We start from the raw sequence: 26,018 nt of genomic DNA on the forward strand, positions 1-26,018 counted from the left end.
AGGCCCCAGACCAGGTAAGCACTGTGAAGGCAGTGAATAGCCTTAGAGCCATGTATGGCTGACCTGTAGTCATAGAGAGTGATAATGGAACCCACTTTACTGGACATGAGGTTCAGAGGTGGGCCTCCCAGTTGTCTATTCAGTAGAAGTTCCATATGCCATATCATCCCCAGGCAGCAGGAATGATTGAATAATACAATGGTCTTTTTAAAAAGGGGCTAAGGCTATCTGCCCAACCCCTAACCCTGAAGGGGTGGATACAACAGTTATGGCCAACAGTCAGGATTCTAAATGAGAGACCCCCACAAGGGCGGCCCTCTCCAGTGGAAGCTGTGCTGCATAGGGCTGCAGTACCTATACAACTGCAAGTCACTACTAAAGATAAGCTTTTGGATTGTAGGGAAAATATAGGAAAATGGTCAGGGCCCCTCAGATGTTCAGAATCTTGCCAAGCATTTGCTGTAAATATCTATGTGTGCCCAGGTGTTCCTTGGTTACTATCTAATGTAATTGCATATGGGCACCCAGTCGTCCTGGGTTATGGACCTAAGTATAAAGGACTAATGTCTCTTGGACACTCTGGGAGGTCACTAGGGTGGCTGCTCCTAGCTCTGAATAAGGCCTATTAATTTTTTACCCATAGCTCCCAGGATCTTTTCCTATTACCTAGCTCATGGACCTGCGTGTGAAGGGTTTGTGACCCAGTCTGTACAACGGGCTTGAGTGATCTGTAAGCCCTAGACTTATCTTGACACACTTTCTCATTAATAATACTATCAAAGTTTAAATTTAGGCTTTCTCCACCTTCAGTACCCAAAGATTCTTCTGAATCACATTTGTCTCTTAAGGGCTATGTATATAATCATGGTGATATACTGTTTTTCATGAATTTGAACTGGGACTCTATTGCAACTTTTGATCTGATGGTAGAATTTTGAGGCTTATCAAACTATACCAAGGTTTTAACTACATTTTCTATTTGATTAAGTTCATAATATTATGGGTTTTTTATTTTGTCTTGTTTTTTTCTTAATTTAATTCCCTATCATTGAAAGTAAAATTGTTTCTCTCAAAATCAGTTGGAAGCATTTACAGAAAGAACACTGCCTAGAATGCTACTATATTTAAAAAAGCTTTTATCTCCCCCTTTTAGCAGCTCCACTATACCCTGTGTTAAATGCTAAAGCTAGGTAGCATTTTAGTACATAATAATGAGATAATGTTTTCTGCTAATTGTTTAAAATGATAGTGTTCCCAAAGAATGGTTTCCAGTTGTTTTGTCTGATTTAATCAAGAACTCAACCTCATTATCTGAGGATTTTATTCCCTATCCATTTACAGTTCTCTTTATAAAGCACAGATGACGGAGACATTTGGCTCATGGGATAATCAGGAATGTGATCCTTTCACCATGTCCTAGTTGGCACAGAAAGGCATGGGTAATGACCTTCTGGATTAGAGGATTATTTTTTAAATTTGTTCCCATGAGTGTATCGAACTACCTTGCTGGGTACGTGAGTGAGAAAATTACTCTTGAATTCAGAGTGCAGTCGTCTCAAAATGTAGGAGCTTAACCAGCCACAGAAATGGCCTAATGATATATAAAGTGCTCTGAATTAGAGCCTCATCCCGCTTCAACTCTTCTGAATGCAATGGAGCACAATCTTGTCTGCCCCTTAGAAATACCTGGGGAGCTCTTAAACTAGGCCAATGCCCAGGCCATGCTGCAGACCAACTACATCGGAATCTTGGGAGTGGGAACCAGGCATTGGGATTTTTAAAGTTTCCCTGGTGATTCCAAAGTTCAGTCAAGGTTGAGAACCACTGCCTTGAGGAGATTTACAGAACATCAAAACACAAGGGAGTGTTTCTTCATTTTGAAATTGAGGAGAATAAAATCTAGACAGGTTAAAGATTGCCAAAAGACCAGGTAAGGGAAAGGCAGGATTCACACCCAGGTTTTCTAATTCCAAAGTCTGTGCCTTTTATGCCTCATAAGAACTGGGAAGCCTGAGCCACAGTTAAGCAATGACAGAAATAAAATGGAATGAAACAAAACAAAAAGAGCATATTACTGATATAAATATTTAGTGAGAAAAAAAACTAAGCAACAAGAGCATCAAGTTGCATCATTCTGACTTTTTTGGGAACAGGCTTTTAGAAGTAAATAGCCTGTAGTTACTTCCTATAAACTGTAAAATTTCTGGCAATTACCCTTGAAGCACTAAAGTATATGCTAAATGACAGTGAATCATCTGCACACAGTATATAGAAACTGGAACAAATACTGGACTAAACTGGAATCAGAGCTATTTGGGGCAATAAGATAATGCTCTAATAGAATGTCAACAATGACCTTTCTAATACTATTTTGATCTTTTAATTATTTTCCAAGAAGGAATAAAACACCAAGGTGGAAAAAAAACTTCCATTTTTAATAGCATATATTCTGAAAATGTATGAGTAAGCATTAAAAAAAGTATTCTTAAGTGCTATTGAATGTGTTCTTAATTTGAACTTGAAATTGTTTTTTGGGGAGTTTAAACACAATAAACAGGTACTATTATTAATAATTAACATATAGGTCATTAGGTAACAAATGTTCTAGGACTGATCAGCCTCATTAACATGAGGACATGTTAATACCCAAATTACGTTGGTTATTCACCCCACCTACATGTGCAGGGCCTCAGCAGCACTCCTTAGAAATCTGCCTCCGTCATTTCTGGGAGTCCCTGCTACCTGCCATTCACCATGAGAGGCACTGCAGCTTTTCAGAGATATGATGGAAGTATGGAAATTAGCCCTGGCATCTTGAAAGAAGTATCTTAAAGCTAGCTTAGGGGTCTAGGAAGGTCTTTTTAGAGTTAGTGATACTTGGAAATAGTTTGTCTTTTTTTGTCTGAAATCAGGTACAAAGAGTGGCAGTCACACTAATTCATTGTGTGCTTGGACACTCTGGGAGGTCACTAGGGTGGCTGCTCCTAGCTCTGAATAAGGCCTATTAATTTTTTACCCATAGCTCCCAGGATCTTTTCCTATTACCTAGCTCATGGACCTGCGTGTGAAGGGTTTGTGACCCAGTCTGTACAACGGGCTTGAGTGATCTGTAAGCCCTAGACTTATCTTGACACACTTTCTCATTAATAATACTATCAAAGTTTAAATTTAGGCTTTCTCCACCTTCAGTACCCAAAGATTCTTCTGAATCACATTTGTCTCTTAAGGGCTATGTATATAATCATGGTGATATACTGTTTTTCATGAATTTGAACTGGGACTCTATTGCAACTTTTGATCTGATGGTAGAATTTTGAGGCTTATCAAACTATACCAAGGTTTTAACTACATTTTCTATTTGATTAAGTTCATAATATTATGGGTTTTTTATTTTGTCTTGTTTTTTTCTTAATTTAATTCCCTATCATTGAAAGTAAAATTGTTTCTCTCAAAATCAGTTGGAAGCATTTACAGAAAGAACACTGCCTAGAATGCTACTATATTTAAAAAAGCTTTTATCTCCCCCTTTTAGCAGCTCCACTATACCCTGTGTTAAATGCTAAAGCTAGGTAGCATTTTAGTACATAATAATGAGATAATGTTTTCTGCTAATTGTTTAAAATGATAGTGTTCCCAAAGAATGGTTTCCAGTTGTTTTGTCTGATTTANTTTTTTTGTCTGAAATCAGGTACAAAGAGTGGCAGTCACACTAATTCATTGTGTGTTATCACCCATCTGTGCAAGGCCCTTTTGTTAATTTTTCTCACCCTTGTGAGAAATTCTCCAAGTTATATACCCAGGAGGATGCTCACTGGGTCATAGGGCATACTCAATTACATTAAACACTCCCAAGGAGTTTGGAAGGATGAACAGAAGTTAGCTAGAATAAGGTGTAGAGGAAAGTCCACCATAGCAGGGAAAACAGCATGGATAAAGGAATGGAAGAGTGCCACAGCACGGTGGGTTCTGGGAACTGGGAGTTCATTGGGGCCAAGGGAAAGCTGAGCGTGGGGTGTGGTGTAAGGAAACTGGAGAGATCTCAAGACTAGGTTTTGAAAGGCCTCCTATGCTAAGATAAGGGGTTAGAATTGGAGACTGGCCACTTCTCTGAGCCCTTGACAAGTGTAAAGCAGGTGAGAGGCATCATGAGATTTGCATTTTAGGAAGGGCACTCTGCCTGCCCTGCACCCTGACAAAAGCATGACCTCAAACACTGAAGTGGCTCAAATGCCAAGGCAGTGCATTCTATCTTGAGAGATCAAGAGGCTCATCTCCATGTCTGCCACACACGGTGTGCAAGGGCAAGGACTGGGCAGTGTGGGGACTGACGACGATGGCTAAAACCCAGTTCCTATTTCTCCAAATTGGGCTTTAAGAGAGGAGGAGCACAGAGGGGTTGGCCAGGTCAGGGCGCATACAAGAGAGGATGGAAGTGGTCCAGGAGAGGCTAGTGTTCCTACATCAATTACCAAAGAAGGTGGTGGCAGGATCATTGTTCTCAGAAGTGGGGATGGATGGACATAAAGGCAGAACTCTGATCCCAAGTTTGATAGAGAAAGGGGGTCTGTATGGTAATAGTGCTACCCAAATCCTATGTGTACAAACTAGGAAAACAAAGTACTTAGGTAAGATATGTATAATCCAAGCATTATGACACTACTACTCCTGACTTTCAGCTGTCCTTCTTCACAAACTTTGGCTGCAGTTTTTATTTCTGGCAACAATACAAAACCTAAAGAACAAGAAGATTTAAAAAGACAAGAAAAAAAAAAAAAAAAACCATTATGAACCAGTCTATCTCAGGGCCTTTAGGATCTTCATTTTGACAAACGTAAGCAGAGATGTCTGCCTTTTAGAATCGTATCTTTCTCTGGCTTCTGGGGCACTGTGTCCTCTAGATTTCCTCTCTCTTACTGTGCCTTTGCTGGCTCCTCACCATCCCTCACAGGGCTGTCTCTGACACCTGGTTTCAGTTTCTGCCCTTGAACCAAAGATTCCCAAATCTCCCACCCTGAGATCCCTCAGCCTGCCTTCAGCCTGGCATGCACAGCTGCTTTCAGATCTACTCACTGGATAGTGTCCCTTGGATGTCACCTCAAGCTAAACATGTCGAAGAGAAACTCACATCCTCTCTTCACACCCCCTCCCTAAAACAACATTCCTTCTCAACTTGTCTACTGCTCTCCTGCACTGCCGCTTTCCTTGTTCCAACCTTGGAGTTACATAACTAACAGATGCTTCTCTATTGCTCCCAAGTCAGCAGCCAACAAATCCCAGGGATTCTTTTTCTGCAGTAAGATTTGGCTCTTTCCTTTTCCACCGCCACCACCAAGACTAAGCACCTAATACTCTCTTCTGTATTGGTATTGAGGCCTCCCAGTTGGCTGCCTACCTCCATGGTTTCTTTACCATGCCATCCACCCTGCACAGCCCTGGTTCTGATAATTTAATGCTACTGTCCTGATAAAGAACATAGAATGGGCTGGTTGGTTAGCTCAGCTGGTTAGAGCACGGTATTAGGACACCTACGTCAAAGGTTCAAACCCCTGTGCAGGTCAACTGCCAAAAAAAAAGTGTATATATATATATATATATATATATACACACATGTATAGAATGTTTTCTTAAAGAACGAATTCACTTGAAGCTCCTGTATAAAGTTGCTTATTAACTAGTTCTATTTTATCTGTTTTGTTTTCATACTCTTGAATAAATACACACTTTATAGTTATTCAATTAATATGCTCTAGCCCTCTACTGTGTGCCAGGTAAGGATACATAAATATGAACAGAATATGTTTTTTGCCATTTTTCTGAAAAGCATATAGTCCAATTGTAGAATACAAGCACTTATCACAGTTTAATTAGGATTCGAGGAGAAAAGTGCTACAGTAGAGGCAAATCAAGATACCCCGAAAGTCTTGGGGAGAAAACTGGGAGCAGGAAAGATTTTATAGATGATAAAAAATGTAAGAGTGCATTGAAAAATAAGTTGGCCAAGTACTTGGTACTTTGGCCTTTACTGTTAGCAAGGAACAGTCTCTTATAACTCCTGTACACACTCTTCTCTCACCAGCTTCTATGACTCAGTCAAAATTGCCTTACTCCTCTCACCAGCCTCTTTAAGGGCTCCCCACGACTTTGCTAATTTAGATTCTGCTTTCTTTCAAGTCCACCTCACGACCAATTTTCCCCAAAGCTCTTCCTGACTATCATCTTCATCTTTTTCTCCTTTCAGTACTGCACAGTATCACTTTTAACCAGAAGGTTAGCACCCTCTCTAGGACAAAGACTCTCAAATTTAAATGTGTATTTAAGTCATCCGCACATGTGATTCAGTAGATTGAGCTCAGGGCCTAGGAATCTGCTTTTTAACAGGTCCCCAGGTGATTCAGGCACAAAAGGATCCTGGATCACTTTGAGAAAACTGTGTTCGATCTCTGCGGCTTGCTTCTATTTCTCTATAGGGCCTGTCCACAGCCCGCGGTGCCTAGCAAAGTGCATGTGCGTTGCTGAATGCTCTGGCTCCAAGAGACTGCTCGGCGGATGACTCTTAGCTACATCAATTATTCATGATATCCTGAGAGTCAAGAAGAGTGTCTAGGCCAAGTGAACCGAACCGCCCTCTCCAGAGCATGCTAAGTCCTGAGGCCTAAGATCACTCTGACAGCCACTAGAAGAGCAAGAAATTACATTTTCTGTCCTCTCAAAAAATGCGCAGCCATTCCCCAAAATGACCTCAGTGCATGTTAAATAAATCATGTTCTCAGCAAATGTAGAATGCACTGCAAGTTAAATAGCTTATACAAGAAAAAGTCTACAGGTACTCAGTGCACTCAAAGCCATCATCCTTAACGCTCACGCTCATAAAGTGGGGCAGCCCAAACAGGGATGAATGAAAACAAATGCCACGCAAATCCCCAGGGTTTGCAAACAGAATGCAGCCAGAACTCCTTGTCTGCGGCTATGCCCTGGCCACCCCCGCCCCGCAGAGCGGGCTCCTGCGCAGAGCTTGGCTCCCTGGAGGGGGCGGGGCCGAGACGTCGGTGACGTGCTGACGTCACGGGCGTGGGGACGCCCGATGCGGGGCCAGAGCCAGGCTGGGGGCGGCAGCTTTCTCTGGCCTCGTTGCGTGAGCAGCGGGGCCGCTTCCGTCCCTCCGCCCTTCGCCCTTCTTCGCCTCGTTTGGGCCTTGGCGGTCCCGGAGCCGACCGTCATGGTGCCGTCGGCGCGCCCTGCGCGACCTCGCTGAGCCTCGGAGCGGCGGCGAGCGCGGCTCGGGGTCACCATGCCTACCCGTGAGTGGCCGGCCAAGGGCCGGGCCGGGCGGGGGGCGTTGGGAAGCGGGGGCCCGCTCGGCGCGCACTCGCCGGGTCGTTCGTCCGCGGCGGCTGGGGAAGCCGGGACAGGCGGAGCGGAGCCAGGAAGTGCCCGCGAGCGGCAGACTTGGTTTCGTTTCTGCTTAGCCTTATCCGGGGGTGGCGTGAGCCCGTTGCACAGATGGGGAAACTGAGGCCGGAGCGTTCAGGGAACTGCTAGGATTCCCGGCTGGTAGGTGGCAGAGCTGGTGGTGACCTAGACCTGGGGAACTTGGAAGTTCAAGCTCTTTTCCCAGCCCGCCCCACAGCTTAGTGGGATTTTATGTAAGTGCTGGAAGTAACTGCTGTCCCATTGTCCTTCTTTTTCCACTTCAGGGACCAGGCATCTCCTCTTGGGACGCACCGGCTCAGATCCCTTACTGCGGTCCCGAAAGTCCCCAGCAACCTTGACTCTCTGTGATACGTCCGGGGTGGATGATGCAGGAGCTCTCTTGGGAACGTTTTAGGCATAGATGCCTAAGTGTGCCTGTGAGACCACCTGCTTCAGATTCACCTGGGCAGCTGATTTAAAGTGCCGGTTTGGGGCTCCTTTCTAGCCACGTTAAATATGATTCTGGAACTTGGGCCTTGGAATCTGCTTGTCTAATAAGCGCTCCAGGTGTTGCCAAGGGACCTTAAATAAGCGCTCCAGGTGTTATCAAGGGACCTTAAAGTTTGAAAATCATTGGGTTTTGGAGGCTTTTGGGACATACACGGTACTACGGTACTCCTAATGACCCATTTAAAAGTGACCCAGAAAATACTTTGTGATTTTAAACCAAGTGGTTCATATGGATATTTGCAAACAAAGGAAGCTCTTGATCTTGGGTTGAGAGGAAGCATGATGGTGGTTGATTTGAAATTCTTTTCAGATAGGGCTCTTTCGAGTAAATGTTGCATACTACAGAATCATTAAACACTTGTGAATATGCTATTTCATAGAATTTATAACTAACTCCTTTTAATTGTCCTTACTTTTGTAGACATGGGACACTGAATTTCCTGGTCAGCCTCAAATTCATGTTCTGTCTAGTGGTGGGAAAAGAGGAATTATTTCCTGATACTAGAAAGGATTATGTAATGCTGTGGCAAATGATCAAATAAACTTTTAACTCTTCATACTTTTAACCCATACCACGTGGGGGTAGTGTGGATTTTTTCCTTACACAATACTGTGTGTCCTTAACTCAAGTTTTCCGACTTTGCATCTAGTAAATATGTCAGCAGTTTGTATTTCTGTTTTATTTCTCCAGGCTGGATGAATATCATTTACCATCATCTTCAATATCATTGTTGTCAGTTTATTGTTTCTAAATTCATGTTCACGTTATTCAGTGAATATTTGAGATTAGCACTGTGCGAATTTTTTACTGTCTGAGAAAGCAAAGATGAGGAAATAGAAACGTACATATTCTTGAAAGTTAAAGCTTCAAATAGAATTTATTGGTAAAATGCCAATGTAAGCACCCTGTGAAATTAAACAATGTTTAGTAATGTTCTAGGGTTATATAGCTTCCTAGAGTGGATATAAAAAAAACTTGTTTCTTTTAAAATGTTTGATTTAGTCTGCAAAATGACGAGCAGTGGAGTAGTTTGCATAGTTATGAATGCAGATTTCACTCCCTGACTGAAAACAAAAGAAATATTTGTTTTATCTGTAATTGTTAATATTTGTCATGGTACATTTTCTGAGACTAGATACAAGTGTGCTACCGATTGGGGATACCAGTGTGAAATGAGTAGTGTACATATTTGCCTTTTCTCTTCCTTTGTGGTCCGAGCCGTCAAAATTGCTGGGATAGTGTGGTGGACAGTAGTACTTATTAGAAATTCTGTTTGTAGAATACATTTCTGACGTTTTAAGCAGAGACAGCAAATTGTCACTTTCTTCAGCTATGATTTTTAGGAAGAAAATCCTGTTCAAATAAGCTACGTGTTTTTTGTTTTTGTTTTTTTAAATGGTTGAGGGGCTCATTTACAAGGTTAGCCAGTTAAACTTTAAGGGTTTTAGTTAAACAAATGTAATGCTTTTCTGTAAAATCAGAGTGTTGGAGCTGATGACTATGGTCTCTCAGACTCTAAAATTCCAAAAGCAACCCTTGCTAAGTCATAGAATTATTCTACTGTTGCTGTTTCGTTGCTTATTTGGAATATTGTTACTCAGTCATTGAAACTGGTGTTTAGTAGAATCCTTCGAGCATGGCATTCTCCTACTGGCTAAACAATTGTGTATCCGTGAATGTTAGTAACTCCTTCATTGGAGTTTTTTCAGAGATCTATAGACTCTTTTTGAGAAAGCAACTATCTGGAAGGATACCTGACAGGAAGCTAGCTGCTGGGACACAGGAACAATTCTGTGGTCCTGTCACTCTCTATTCAGCTTGTAGTTTGAAACAGTCACTAGGCACAGATTTCAAGACTGTGTCACTGAATGATCTTTTCAAATCTGCCAACCTGTAATTTGACACATCGTTTTTCTAAAGGCCTTTATTTCATTCTCCATTCAAAGGATCATTAAGAAGCATTTTTGATTTTAAAGATTTTCAAACTCTGAATAAGAATTTGAGTTGGAAGCAATATTAACGCTACTTAATTCAATCATTTTATTTTGTGTATCAGGAGACTGAAACTCGGCTAGTTTCGGTGGTTTGCTAAGGTCACACATAGAGTAGAACCAGAACTTGAACACAGATCTGGTCCCTATAATCAGTAACGACAATGAACATAGATGCAGTTTATTTTCTCTAGTGCTAACTTGAAAATAGTTTAGCTTTTTTTTTTTTCCTTCTGTCTTGCGTTACATTAAGACAAGTGTAAGGTTGGTCAAAATTTAAATCATTTTGTGAGCTTAGGAGAAAGTTTAACTTTCTTCCATCTTATCACAGGAATCTGTGAGAACAAGGCTGTGAATTCCATTGGTGTTCTAAGTAGATGCTTGCTTATGTAGGCGTAGACTTAAACTTTATAACAAACTACTTGTATGAAAGATATTCCTTAGTTCACAGATAACTTGCCTCAAAACAGGTCCAATAAACTGTGCTGTTTTGATGTGTATGAAAAGTTATATATTGGCTAGGGGAAACCAAAACTCAACCATTGTTTACTATTAAACTTTGCTTTCAGAAATTATGTGTGGTTAATGCTTTCTTTTCTCATTTAGATGATGGTATTGATATCTGGGCAAATTTGTTAGGCTGTGGTAATGTGGTCACTCCATTTGTTTTTACTTTTTTCCTTTGATGAGGCTAATTATATTTAACTTATTTTTCAATCCATTCTTATGAAACAAGTGCAGAATGAATTGTGAAATAAAGGATGGGTGCTCGTTGAAGTGTTTTCCTTTTAGAAACATGGCATGCAAACTTGATCTGCACATTAATGTCACTGGCTTGTGAGCCTTTTGTGTCCTTCATATTCATTCATTCATTTCTTTTTCTTTCTCCCCCCTCCCCCTGCTCCCTCTTCTCTCTGTCTCCTTTCCTCCCCTGCACCCCTTTCTTCCCGCCTCCCTGTGTATCTTGCCAGAGTTGTAGCTGAAGAATTTTCATTCTCACAGTGACCTTTGGCTTGATACTGCTTTGGTTGCTGCCCAGATCTCATCTTTCAGTCTGTCCCACTCATGGGGCTGCATTAAAGATTATGTAGATGGTGGGAGATAAGGCTGGAGAAGGGGAAGGGAGCCAGAATTTGAAGATTTGTTTTTTAAATTTTAATTAATTTGTTTTTTCATTGTACATGTTTATGAGGTACAGTTTGTTGTTTCAATACATGCATACATTGTACAGTGATCTAATCAGAATAGTTAGCATATCTATTACCTAAACATTTATTATTTCTTTGTGGTTATAACATTCAAGATCCTCTTTTCTGGTCATCTCGAAATATACAGTACAGTATTAACTATTGTCATCCTATGGCACCTGAACTTATTCTTCCTGTCTAACTGTAATTTTGTACCAGTCTACCAACCTTTCCCAGGCCCCCCCACCCCCTCCTTTTCCCTTCCTCTGGTAACCACTGTTCTGTTTCTCTCTTTTTTTCTTTCTTTTTAATTGATTTTTCTTCATTGACCCAGATAATCATATATATTTATGGAGTACAATATATTTGGGTACATTGATATTGCGTGCAATGATCATATCAGGGTGTTTAGTATATAGATCACCTCAAACATTTGTCACTTCTTTCACTTCTTTGTGTTACATTCAACATCATCTTGACTAGCTATTCAGAGATACACCGTACTTTGTTGTTAACCGTAGTCTCCTGTATTACCATAGAACCCTAGATTTTATCCTTTCTGTCTCTCTAATACTTTGTATTCACTGACCACCCTCTCCCCATCTGCCTTTTTCCTCATCCCCACCAGTTTCTGGTAACCACTATTCTACTCTCTACTCCTATGAGATCAACTTTTTTTGTTTCCACAGATAAGTGAGAGCTTGTAGTATTTCTTTCTCTGTGCCTGGCTTATTTCACTTAACATAATTTTCTTCAGGCTCATTCATGTTACTACAAATGGCAGAATTTCATTCATTTTTATGGCTGAGTAGTATTCTGTTCTGTATACATACCACATTTTCTTTATCCAGTTATCCATGGAAGGACATTTAGGTTGGTCCCAACTCTTGGCTATTGTGAATAGAGCTGTGATAAACATTAGACTGCAGGTGTCCCTTCAACTTGTTGATTTCCATTCCTTTGGATATATACCCAGTAGTGGGATTGCTGGATCATATGGCAGTTCTATCTGTAGTTGTTTGAGAAATATCTGTACCATTTTCCATAGTGGCTGTACTAATTCACGTTCCCACCAACAATGTATAAGAGTTCCTTTTTCTCTGCATCCTTGCAACCATTTGTCATTTTCTTTTTGATAATAGCCATTCTAACTGGGGTGAGATGATATCTCATTGTGGTTTTGATTTACATTTCTCTGGTAATTAGCAATGTTGAGCATTTTTTCATATGCCTGTTGGCCATTTGTATGTCTCCTTTTGAAAATGTCTATTCAGTTCCTTTGCCCATTTTTTAATTGGATTATTTTTTTTAATATTGAGTTGTGAGTTCCTTGTATATTCTGGATATTAATCCCTTGTTGGATGCATAGTTTGCAAATATTTTCCCCCATTCTTTTTGTTCTGTTGATTGTTTCCTTTGCTGTGCAGAAGCTTGAATGGTTTTATATGCCATGCAAAAAAGCAGTTAACTTTATTGAAAGTGTGTTCAAGCTGTGGCAATCACAGTTACACTGGCTGGTCTATTTTATAGGCATACTAGCAATTTCCAACTTATTGGTTACTTTATAAAGACTTATAGTTTGCTAGTAGTAATAGGAATTAACTATTGAATACTGATTGTGTTCCAGGCAGAATACTTTGTGCCCAGCAGAATACTTTGTACTTTATGTGAATTATCTTATTTAACACTCTCACTTTGAGGGAGGTTCCCTTTTACCTGTTTTAGATATGGAGAAGTTGAGGTTCAGGAAAGTTAAGTAACATGCCTAATGACAGTAAATGGTAGAGGTGGGATGGGAACTAGATTGGTCTGACTTCAGAGTCCTAGTTCTTTTTTCATAATACTCTGCTCTGAGCCAGACAGGAGTTGAATCAGGTCCTATCAGTTTCTTTTAACACTGTCACTTTTGCTTAGCACTGTGCTTGGTTACATAATAGGTGCTTGGTAAATGTTGAATAAATGAACAATTGAATTTTAACTGGAGTCAGAGAAGTTATTCTTTGGATACTATAACCTGAAATAATTTTTTTATAAAAAGAATTCTTGCTTTGCCTCTCATGGCTTTATCACCCCTTTTCCCTGGGTGATGGAGCCGCCAAAGATTACTCAAAGCCCATCTCTTCTGAGCAGTGAGAAGCCTCAAAAAGGGGTTAATATCCCATAATCCTCAAGAATGAGGCATTCCTTCCATTTGGGAAATTAACCATGAATTGCGGTTCTCTTCCTGCATTTATTCTCCAGACCTCCAAGTTACAGGAAGAGACATAGTTTTTAACAAGTTTAACAGTAGAAGCTGGTAACATTCAGTAAAAACAAGTCAGATGACATTCTATTAGGCAATTAAGTGATCCACCAAAAAAACCTTGATCTAGCAAACATTCCTTCTCCCTCCAGCAGCTTCCCAGTAACTTTACAAATCAATCAATAACTAGTCTGTCTTTGAACCAGCAGCCTTGCTGTGTTACAACTCTTTATCTTACAACAGAGACTCAATGGCCTGGGGAAATTTTCCTGTTTTTTATAAGGTCAATATGAAACTGCAAATCTTTGGAAAACCAGGCCCCGTGAAGTACATTAGCTTTATGCATGCTTCACAAAGAATCACAAAAATTTGTGATTAGGTTTGTAGCAGGCCTGCCTGTAACATTTTCAAGGTCTGGGATAAGAATACAGATGGAGGCCTGCAAATCATAGTCTAAATCAGGGGTTTTCAATCTTTCCACTATTGACATATTGGGCTGGATAATTTTTTGTTTGGTGGTGGCAGGGGTTGTACTGTACGTCGTAGGACTACTACCCACTAGAAGCTAGTAGTAAATCCCACCCCCCAAGCCTGTTGCATCTCCAGATGTTGCCAAATGTCCCCTGGGGGACAAAATTGTCCCTTGTTGAGAACCACTGATCTAAATATGTAAATGTTATAGATCAAGCTATGCACACAGCCTGGCCTGCTTTTCCATCCAGGCTCCTTAGCCTGCTCCTCACAGATTGTCTTCTCAACCCAGAGGCCCAAGCAGCCTGCAGACTATCATCTATTTAGATAGAGCCGGGTCTTTCCTGATCCTGGACTGGGATTGATGCTGTTACATTCCTTCAGGCAGCCAGGGTGGGCATGTTCCCCTTCCCCATACCTCACCTTTCCATCTCAGGATTTCCAGGCAGTTCTAAGTACCTCCCAAAACTATACCGTCTGAGTAGTTGGGCAGAAGGGAGGAGGAAGCCTAGATTTCTAGGGAACTCAGTCTGCCTAGATTCCCACTTTGGGTGATTTGGAATAGACAACTTTAAACAAAAACAGCAGCAACCATTTTTATGGTTTTCTAGGACCATAATTTTCTTGTTTCACAGCTCTGACCCCTGCCTGCAGACCCCATAAAAGAATAGAAAATCCTTTGTGTTTTGGAGGTAGAGGTCCTTTTTCATGGGTCAAATGAAGATACTAGTTCTTAGGATAAAACCACATTTTACTTGTTCCTGGCTCATGTTACATGTTTCTGTAGTAGTGGGATGGATTGCAGTAGACAAATCTGATTCTGTGTAGGCTATTATATTCTTCCTTTTGCATATTTATTTACTGCTCTCTACCTTTAGATAATAGATAGCATGATTCCAATTTTTATTAAAAGAGGAATCACTACTCAGTTATTTTCATTGTACTTCGGAATCATAGTTTCTGTATGAACATTAGTTCCATTGCATATTCCATTTTTATATAACAGGAACCATCCTGGAGGAGCCCCTGTATAGGAAGTGAGCACCCTTTTATCCTATAGTGGTATAGAAGAAAGATTCTTATTGATATCACTGAAGGAAAGTAGTTCCTGATATTCTTAGAAATGAGAGGGGGGTGCAGAAAATCCAATTATGGCTCCCAACTGCTTCAGGGAGGACAGGGTGAACCAGAAGACAGGACATGAGCTGTTCGTCTACGTTAAGGGGTCTTAAATATTTTTGCTAAATGAACACTGTTGAGAATCTAATGAAAGCCATGATTGTTCTCCCCCATAGAAATGCTGATTTTCACAAAGTTTTGCATATAATTTCAAGGGATTCAAAGGCATACTGGGATGGAAAAACAGAGAAATGGAGTAGATCACCAGAGTGGCAGTTGTTCTCTGACCAAAGCATTGCAACTCAAGTTGTGGAAGAATATCATTTGCTGAGTATATCATGTCATTCTGGTACTTCTGTTTTTTACTTTTTTGCTTATTTTTCTCCGAATTTTTTTTTACATGCTTTTTCTTGTTTTTCTTACTTTCTCTGTTAGCCTACTGAAATCTTTCAGTTATGTGGATGAATGTTTACTAAGGCTTTTCAAAAGTAGGTAACTATGAAGAGTTCATTTAGGAATTGCAGGATCACCAGACAAGAGAAGGAAAATTGAAGTAGAGTATGATTTTGGAGCTAAAAATGGCATTTAGTTTGATTAGTAAGGGGAAAGTGAAACCGAGATATGTGGTGTGTGGCGTACAGCTGGGTAATGGTATGATATGAGAACCCAGGTCATCTGAATACTGGGTGGGTATGCTCACAACTGTATATTTCATACTGCCTTCAAGGGAGATAGAAGGCTATGGGAGAGAAGCATTATAAAAATTGAAGAAGGATTCAAAATTAATATCAAATAGAAAAAAATTAATGTTTATAGTAATTATACAAATCTTAAAGCAAAACACTACTTAGAGTACACAACTACACTTACTTTAAAAGACTGAGTGCAATGACTGATAAAAGATTTTGGGGGAATGATTCAATTTCATTAATAAAGGAATGCTAATTAAAAGCTAGAATCATTTTTGGATTACCAAAAGACTTTTAATAATAACATTGCAAAGGTAGTGAGGTACAGTGGAAAAGGCAAAAGTTTAAATTGGTACAGCTTTTTTGGAAAGCAACCTGACAATATATTATCAAGTGCTCAAATAATGCCTATTCCCCCTGACGTGTAAGTTCACTTTTGGGAATGTGTTTTTAAGAAATGATTAAAAACAGACTGTGCCGTGATTTCTGCATCAAGATGTCTGTCACAGTAGTGTTTATAAAATAGTGAAAACCTAGAAAAGTAAATATTCAGTAATGGAGAAGTGGTACAAATCGATTACAGAACATCCTTAAGGCAAAATAACATGCAACCATTAAAAAAGATATTTATGAAGGTTGCTGGGATTAGGGTTATTTTTATCTTCTTCATATTTTGTGTTCTCCAGATTTTATCATTAGCATTTTACAATCAGAAAAGAGGTGTTTTTACAACTTTAATTGTTTTCAAAATTTTCAGTTTTTTTCAAAAACCTGAAATGAAATATTAAAACAGTAACCTGAACTAGTTCTTCCTTCAGTCTGTGGAAAAGAACTTTAAGTAGCTGATTAAATAGTGTTGAGTGTTTATACTGACTTAGACAATCAGACAGCAAATGCACTGTTTTCCTGTCATATACTAGGAAATGTAAAATTCTGCGAATGACTTTTATTGGTCAATTATGTTGTTCCTGAATAGGAAGTAAAATAATGGGGCTTTTTTCTTATCACTTGTAATTTTTTTTTTTTTTTGAGAGGAAGAAATAATATCTGCCTTTTTAAGTTGTGGTTTCAATCATGAAAACCTGAACAGTCGAGATGAATCATTATGTGGGGTTTCAATTTATTGGGAGTTTGTAGGCTTTTGTTTTGGGGAATGATCATGCATTGTAGAGTGAATACAATTCTAGGGAAGTATGATCACAAAAAGAATGTGGGCAATTCCTCCTATGATTAATATATCAAAACCTGTCAGTGTTCTCTCATGTATATTTGCGGGTTCATTCAGTTCTTTAAATGAGCAAGCTTTCAAGTACATTCTAAAACAAACAGATTTAATATTATTTTTTCTTTTTCCATGTAGGATATCATATTCTCCTCCTGCATATTTATTTATTGCTCTCTAACTTTTGGTTTTATTAAATAGCATGATTCTAACTTTTATTAAAGAAAGAATTACTACTCAGGTTTTTTTCATTGTATCTCTGAATCAAGAGTTTGCTGTATTCTAAAATTAGGCATTAAATCTTTTGCTGTATAGTCTTCAAGAGGAGTTCTGTCCTCCTAAATGCCATTATTTTTGTTATTATCCTTAGTCGGAGTGATTCAACTGTACCTTTTTATTACCTGGACTCCAGGGTATTTCCTCTTCAGTGGTTTTCTGGATATTGCTAAGTGTTCTTCATACCCCTGCTATTTAATTGGCTTTTTTGAACAGCTCTCTTGGCGATTTTCTACCAAGTTCTCTGTGCTGTGGTTGCAGTTAACTTTAAAAGGATCTCACTCCTGCTGAGCAGGGAAAAATGTAATGTAAAGTGTCTAAGTTTGCCATGGTCAATTCCTGGGACCTCATAAACTTTGCAGAAGTTACCCCAGGCTAAAGGAATGGCCTGCAAGTTGAAAGGATTGGCCTATTTATGACGTCTGACTTAAATTGATTTATTTTATGAACTCAGTTAAAGGTATTTTTACTAGCTATTTCACCCACTAAATGTAAAAAGATAGTATCTCCGAGGGATATTTATATGCAATAGAATTTATGTAATCGTACTTTGTAGGTAGAAACGCTTTATGAACATGTTAATAGAATCAGCTTGTTATCAGAACAAGGTAGTTGCTTCTTGTATTATCATCCCAGCATTTGTTACAGCTGGTTCCAGAAGGGCATCTGCAGAAGGGAAGGCACTCCAGGAAAGATTCCGGGTCTAAGTTTCTACGGCTTCTCCTGTTCTCTTAGCTGTGCTGGATGATGAATTTCAGAAGTCTACTTTCTTCTTCAGTTCACAGCCCAGATTAGAAATAGACTTAGTGCCATGTCTACTCCATGCCATCTTTTCCCTTGGTTTCATTCTGGTTCTTTGCTTTATTTTCCAAGGATGGGGCACCTTTGAGAAGCTGTCCCAGCTTTGTCTTACCGAACCTGCTTCCTGAAATGAAACAGTTTAGGTCCAAGAGAGTGATGTGAGAAAAATGGGTGTATGCCCCAGGTCTGTTCTGTTTATAGTACCATTACAAAAGCTCCTTACCCTGGCACCAGCAGCATTGTTGGTTCCTCAAGATTTCATTTCTTTACCTTGGAGGGTGATACAAGGGAAGCTTGAGCTGCCTTTGGAGGCAGATTTTCAAGATGTCTTCCATAGAAGTGTAATAGGGACTGTTGTGTGGAAAGGGTATGGATGAGACTGAGCAGGTGTCCCTCTGTACCCCACCCAGCTGCATCTCGAGTAGCTTTCTTTTCATCGCTTTTATATTGGTGGGATTTTGCATTTGATTTTAGTAGGGAAACAATGTTGGCTACTTTTAAAAAGTTTGAATTTTATAGTCTTAGTATTAGAATATGCCCTCTGACAAGAACATAAGATGTTTTACAATCAAAAGCTCAGGAACCTGGAGGTGAAAACTGAAGCCATTTAGCTGATGATGTTTTACCTGTTTTGCTGCAATGATCTCCAGAATTGGAGATTTTATGACCTCTACTTGCAGTCATTTCAGTCATAGGTACTTTCAGTGTACTCTTGGAATTACACATGTTCTCAAACTTTTCTTGTTTTTCTGTTGAATTTCTCTTAGGCATTCATTCATTTAACTAAGTGCTTATATCTGCAAGGCACTGCTAGGGAGAGAATACAGAGGTGAATAAGAACTTTCTAGCTTCACAAAGTTTATCCCTTTTAGAAGGATGTGTAGACAGCTATAACACATGCCCCATGAGAACGGTGCTGTGGGAGGTCAAGGGGAAAGACTGTATCAGTAACTGGAAGAGGAGGGCAAGGGGAAGATGAGTGGAAGACAGCTTCATAAGCCCGAGTGTGTTAAATGATATTACTGAAATAGTGATCATAGGAGAAGTGCTTGTTTGGGGAAAATGTTTGAGGTGAGTCATGCAGGTAGAAATAACCAGCAGGCAGTTGAAGTGAGACATTAATGCTGGGGAAGGTGAAGACTGTAAGGCTGTGTGTGTATATGTGTGTATATATAGACAGATTTGGTAATTTTGTCTTTTATTCAGCACACATTTATTGAATACTTTGTGTTATTTATTGTACTTGACACTGAGGACAGAGCGGAATCCCCATGCTGTACATATATATCATGGACATCGTCTTTGCTCTCATAAAACTTAGTCTGAAGGAGAAGAAAGGTACAGGGTACTGACCAGACCGGGAACTTAATGAGGGCCTATAGCTGTTTCCTTTACTGCTGTATATATAGCTTTTGGTACAGTGATTGGCCCATGGTACTCATTCAGTGTATATTTGCAGAGTGAATTAAAAAAAAATATAGTGGATGTTATAAATAGAGAAACACAGGTTGCTGTGGAAACATGTAAATGAGGTTGGAGGGAGAGCAATTCGAGGTTATTAAACTACAGTAGTCTTAGTGGTGGCTGTGGACTTGGATGGTGTTAGGGGGATAGATTGCAGTGGAAAGATCTGAACACTGTTGAGGAAGTATAATTGATAGGATTAATTGGACGAAAGAGTTGACAGAGAAGGAGGAGTCAGGATTCCCTCTCAGGTTTCTGGCTTTATCATTTGGGAGAATTGTTCTGGTTTGATACAGGGACTTTTTGGAGGAGGAGCAGTTTGGGGAAATTGAGATGGAAGATGAGTCTATTTTAGGATTTGATGAGTACGTGGTGCCTTAGGGGCATTCAGGGTACATTTGTAGGAATGACAGTGGATAAAATTGCCAAAGGATAGGTTGTAAAGAGTAAAGAGGCTGAGGGCAGATCCTGGAGGAATATGTTCACTTAAGGATAGAATGAGGCAGAGGAACCAAAGAGGGAGCAAGTGGGACATTTTTAAAACAAATATCATTGCAGCAAATGTTTGCATGACAAGAACTGTGCAAGACTCAAATGACAGTCCACTTATTTATAGTAGTGTTTGAATATAACAATACAGCAAGAAAAAAAATAACTGGACAGTTTCACAGTTTGATCTGATGTTACAACAATAAAGATAATTCATGAAGTTTTAGTTAAAGAATTGTTGGAAAGCTTTAGGGCTTAAAGATAATCATTGTGTCTTAGTAATGGTGTGTACTGTCATATACTTAATGTCCTTAATTGTCTTGTCATTACTTCCTAATAGGGGGAAGAGATTGTCAAATTATAATTGGGCGACAGGATGTAAACTGCTAATTTTGCAGTTTGCAAGTAGAAATTATGGCAGCTCCACATATGTAATCTAAAATAAATCATATAGAGCTAAACTATTAATAGTTTATCATCCCATTGCTCTCTTGTTTGAATCTCATTGTAATGTGTATTTGTGAAAGAACTGAATGATTTGCTGCCAGCAGATACAGTGCTATGTAAAGTTGCTGAGAAACTTCTTTTATTTCAAAGAACTGGGGGGCATTTAGAGACTTGAGGTGTCACCTGAGAGCATCGTTTAGCTGTTTGAGTTTTCAGTAAGATTTCCTTCCCTTACACAGCTAATACTGTTCTCTTTTCCTTGCCTGTCCATTCATCTCTGCACATTTACTTGGCATAACACAGTAAACAGGCTCTCTTCTTTTTTCAGCAACACAGAAATATTCCTGCTTTTTGTTGAACCTGCCCCAATAGAGTACAGCAATGTGCTGATTAAGGGCTGAAAAATTTTGTACAGTGGTTCAGAGAACATTAGGGAGGATTGCATATAATTAAGTGTGGTTTGGCTGCTGTGCTTTTGCCAAAATGGCAGTTGATTCAACCATTCTTAATATTTTTTATCTAAAATTGCAGTGTAATTCAACCTTGTTAAATACTGAGTATTTGCATAGAGGTGAGATTATTTTCTGTTGATTCTTTTAATTTTCAAGCATAAACTAAGTTTCTTTTTACAGTGGCAGTGTTAAAGTGAATACTACAAATGTATACATATTCCCAGGTCCTTTCTTTGTATGCCACAGAAAATCGGTTGGTTCGTTTTCACGCATCAATAGAAATAACTCTTACCTTTGAATTTGAGGTAATTTAGTAATACATTAAAATCTTATGAAAGCATCAGATTTTGGCTTTTGATTCATTTAAAAAAATCAATACTTTTTGTATACTGTGACCACAGTGTGTTTGTGATAAATTAAAAGAATATGTGAAAATTTAAAGAAGTCTTAGGTCTTTGACATGTTGCTAAGAATCTCGTGTATGTAGTGAATACAAAATGTTGGGAGTTTCTATGTTTTAGTTGGAAGTTTGGAGAGAGTATATCAAGCATTGAATCTTGAAGGTTTAAATTAGTAATTAATTTTTAAGTTAAACTTTTTACTTAGCTAGGTCTGCTCAGCAAATCCTGTGTTATATTTTGCTATCTTCAAACTTTGGATAGAGAAATTTATTAAAACATATTCTGCTTAGATATATATAATTAGAGTGCTACCTATTTTTTTAGTTACTGTTTAATCAGAAAATTTAAATTTCAATGCAATTGAAAATCTCTAACATATGGCATAGATGCTGTGGGTGTTGTGGAATCTATAAGAAGAATCAATGCTGTTGGTATATTAAATGTATTTCTTTTAAAAATAATTTTGGAAGCTACAAACACTCCCACAGATTTAACACTTTTGTTACTCTGTGACTAATAGGAAATAAAAATTTGTTAAAATTTAAGTAGTTGGGGAATTTTAAAACTGTTTTGAATTTTGCCTGAAATAACTCATTTACTACCTGTGAAATATTCAGAGGACTTTTAATTAAAAATAACCCAAACCAGCCTTGATAGTTGAGAAAGATCCTCAGTCATTCCCTGTGAGAGATTCTTTATGCTCATAATCGTGACAAATTAATATCTTTTGATTTAGGGTTTATATTCCTAAACTATAGTGCCTTGGTTTATTTAAGGAGACATTGTATTTTCAGTGCTTTTTTTTTTTTAAAGAGCTTAGCAAAAAAAATTGCCAAAAACCCTATCCCTATCTTTTTTTTCATGTCCAGGTGTTCATTGTGGACAGTAGGGTAGCACAGTGGGGTTTTAAACTGTGATGTTAGTATTACAAGTACATATTAATAGTAAGGTCATGATAAATATACAGGAAGAAAGAATTGGTTTTTTAAAAAAAGCTTTATTGAGACGTAATTTTCATTCTATAAAATTTACCTGTTTGAGTATATCAATAGACTTGAGTTTTACGTTAAACATACTAGGGATTACCTTGGCAGTTATTGCAAATGTGAATTCTGGGATGCCCCACTTTTCCTTCCCCCCAGTTTTGGTTCATTAGTACTCACACTTCAATAAATATCAGGAGACTTGCTAAAATTAAAGATTCTGAATTCCCAGTTTTAACCTCTTTTAACCTCTTTTTAACCTCTTAATTGTAAAGAAGATATTTTTTATCCCTGAATTTTAAAATTTACATAATATATTTTTAAATTTAAAAATCTGAAAGCATCCAGTATCAGATTCCTCTAATTATAAATGTTTCAGTTTGTGGAGGGGAGAATTAAATGGACTTTTCCTTTGCATGCTCAAGTTACAATAAAGCGAAGAATTCCCGCCTTATCTTTACAAGGTAAAAATGGGCTGTAGATTCAGAACTGGAGGTTGCTTAAGGATGGATTTGCTGCTAGAATTTTGTGAAAGATTATGTAGAAATACTTCCATTTTTTTCCTTGTTAGTTTTGGGACACTCGTGCCAGAGTGTTGTAAGCTGAAACTCACAGTGCTTCGTGTTCTGTGGGTAGGAAAACTTTGTGACATCCTAGACAGCAGTGGCTATTTGGCTGTGAGTTTGTAAAGAAATGGAGTTCTTTCTCCCTTTCCCAAGAGGGGAATGTAGCAAGGATGGTTGAGTGCTCTCTGCAGCTCTTGTTGTCTGATATGTTGAGAGCTTACAGTAACTTCTTGTGGAGGCATTCTGCCAGAATCACAAAGGCTTCTCATTATTTTTTTCATACATGTTGTATTTTTAGGGACATTTTAGAGTTCAGAGTAACCTATAATAGGAAAAGAAGATAATTTCTAGAAGTGGTAGGTTTTGTAATATGACAGATTCTTAGGCTGGGTGTCACTTCTCCATTTTCTACCATCTGACTTGATTCTTGTACCTCCTGGGAGCTATGGTAATAATTTTATAATTCTTTGGCAGCTGCAAAATATTTCGACTATGTTGCTTTAGTCTGTAAATTAGACAGATTATTATTATTTTTTTTAAAGAGTGATCTCAAGGAAAGCAGTGTAGTATATAAAGTTTTAAGAGCACAGGCTCTTAGCTGGATCCAGCACTTCGAGTTGTGTAACTTTAGACAAATTACATTTACCTTTCTGATTCCCTGTTCATAAAATGTAAATGTCAATACCTACCTCACAAGGTCATTCTAAGGATTAAGTAAGATAAAATGTAGAATATAGTGGACACTCAAACATTTGTTGAGTGCTTTCTGAAAGAATCAGACTGGCAGATGAGGGATCGATAAGAGCAGAGAATTCCAGAAGTCCAAATTGGTAGTTTATGTGTGTCTAGAAACTTATCCATATCTTCCAGATTTTCATATTTGTTGTCATACAGTTTATAATAGCCTCTAATGATTCTTTATATTTCTGTGGTATCGGCTGTAATGTCTCCCTTTTCATTTCTGATTTTTGTTATTTGGGTCTTTTCTCTTTTTTTTGTTAACCTAGCTAATGGCATAACTTATTTATCTTCTCAAAAAAACAACTTTTAGTTATGTTGATCTTTTCTATTGTTTTTTGGGTCTCTTCATTTAGTTCTGCTCTGATCTTAATTATTTCTTTCTGTCTACTACCTTTAGGTTTGGATTGTTGTTGTTTTTCAAGTTCCTTTAGGCATAGTGTTAGGTCATTTATTTGAAGGCTTTCCATTCTTTTGATATAAGCATTTACTGCAATAAATTTCCCTCTTAGTACTGCTTTTGCAGTATCCCACAAGTTTTGGTATGATGTATCTTTATTTTCATTAGTTTCTAGAAATGTTTTGATTTCCTATTTAATTTCTTCTTGGACCCATAGGTCATTCAGGAGGCTATTATTTATTTTCCATGTATTTGTATATCTTCCAGTGATTTGCTTATTGTTTATCTCCAGTTTTAGTCCATTGTGGTCTGAAAAGATTGTTGGAATGATTTCAGTTTTTTAAAATTTGCTGTGACTTGATTTGTGACTTAATATGTGGTCCATCCTGATGAATATACCATGAGCTGATGAGAAGAAAGTGTATTCCTTAGCTGTTGGGTGAAATGTTCTGTATATATCTGCCAAATCCAGTTGGTCTAGAGTGTAGATTAAATCCTGTATCTCTTCTGTTGACTTGTTGCCTGGAAGTCCTGTCCCATACAGAGAGAGGGGTGTTCAGATCACCCACTATTAATGTATTTGGACCTGTCTCCTTCTTTAGGTCTAAGAGTGTTTGCTTGATATATCTCGGTGCTCTGGTATTGGGTGCATACATGTTTATGATTGTTATGTCCTCTAGCTGGATAGTTCCCTTTATCATTATATAGTGGCCTTCTTTGTCTTTTTTTAATGTTTTTTTGGTTTAAAGTCTATTTTGTCCAATATAAGAATAGCTACTCCTGCTCATTTTTGGTTTCCATTTGCATGGTATATCTTTTTCCATCCGTTCACTTTTAGTCTATGAGTGTCTTTACAGGTGAGGTGGGTCTCTTGAAGACAGCATATACTTGGGTCTATCTTTTTAGTCCAGTCAGTTAGTCTGCATCTTTTGAATGAGGAATTTAGTCCATTCACATTTAGAGGAGTTATTGAGAAGTGTTGTTTAATTCCTGTCATTTAATTGCTATTTAGGTGGTTTAAACATCTTTTGATCATTATTTCCCCTTTTATTTCTCTTCTTCAATGTGAGTTGGGGACTTAAGGTGGAATGGTTTAGCTTCTTTCTCTTTCTTACCATCATTTTTGTTTTAACTATGGGTTTCTCTCTTTCTTGTGTATTCGTGTTGATGGTCCCTCTTATTCAGAATCCAGATGAATGACTCCTGTGAGAATTTCTTGCAGGGCTGGTTGTGTGGTGGTGAACTCCCACAACTTTTGTTTGTCTGGAAACACACTATTTCTCCCTCATTTCTGAAGGAGAGCCTTGCTGGATAAAGAATTCTTGGCTGGCGGTTTTTTTCTTTTAGTATTTTGAATATATTGTTCCCCTTTCTTCTGGCCTGTAGGGTTTTGGTTGAGAAGTCTGCTGTTAGTTTGATAGGGGTTCCCATAGAAGTGACCTGACGCTTTTCTCTTGCTGGTTGTAGAATTCTCTTTGTCTTTGAGCTTTGCGAATTTAACTATAATATGTCTTGGGGAGGATCTTTTTGGGTTGAATCTGTTTGGGGACCTTTGAGCTTCCTGGATCTGAAGGTCTGTATCTTGCCCTACACCTGGGAAGTTTTCTGTTACTATTTTCTTGAGTAGGTTTTTGATACCTTTTACCTTCTCCTGCCCTTCAGGAATACCCACAATTCAGATGTTAGAGTGCTTGCTATCTCCTTAGGTTTCCCTCATTATTTTTAATTTTTTTCCCCTTTTTTTTGTCTGCCTGAGTTATTTCAAAAAGACCATCTTCAAGCCCTGAAATTCTTTCTTCTGCATGCTCTACCCTGCTGCTCAAGCTCTCAGTTGTGTTTTATTTCGTTGCGTGAGTCTTTCATTTCTAGAAGTTCTGCTACACTCTTTTTTATGGTTTTAATCTCTTTGTAGATTTCCTCCTTCATATTCTGGATGTTTTTTCTTGTTTCGTTGTGTTTTCTATTTGAGTCTTCCTTTATTTCTTCAAGTTTTCTTAAGATCATTATTTGAAATTCTTTATCAGACATTTCAAGGATTCCCTGTTCCATGGAGTCTGACTTTGGGGCATTACTGTATCCTTTCGGTGGTGTCATTTCTTTATTGTTTGTACTTCTAGTGTTTTTTTGCTGATGCTTGGTCATTTGGTAGGGGATTTGCT

At 38.5% G+C, this 26,018-nt stretch overlaps 1 protein-coding gene across 1 annotated transcript in view; it reads left to right on the plus strand.

Annotated features, from left to right (window-relative positions):
- The first annotated feature begins 7,147 nt into the window (after window positions 1-7,147).
- Window positions 7,148-26,018, plus strand: part of EFR3A (EFR3 homolog A (S. cerevisiae)) — a 105,260-nt gene continuing 86,389 nt past the window's right edge. Inside the window, 1 exon segment of the mRNA XM_008589364.1 lies at window positions 7,148-7,298. Within this exon segment, the coding sequence (XP_008587586.1) occupies window positions 7,289-7,298 (10 nt within the window). The 5' untranslated portion in view covers window positions 7,148-7,288.

The sequence above is a fragment of the Galeopterus variegatus genome, unplaced genomic scaffold (assembly GCF_000696425.1).
Source record: "Galeopterus variegatus unplaced genomic scaffold, G_variegatus-3.0.2 Scaffold5400, whole genome shotgun sequence".
NCBI lineage: Eukaryota > Metazoa > Chordata > Mammalia > Dermoptera > Cynocephalidae > Galeopterus > Galeopterus variegatus.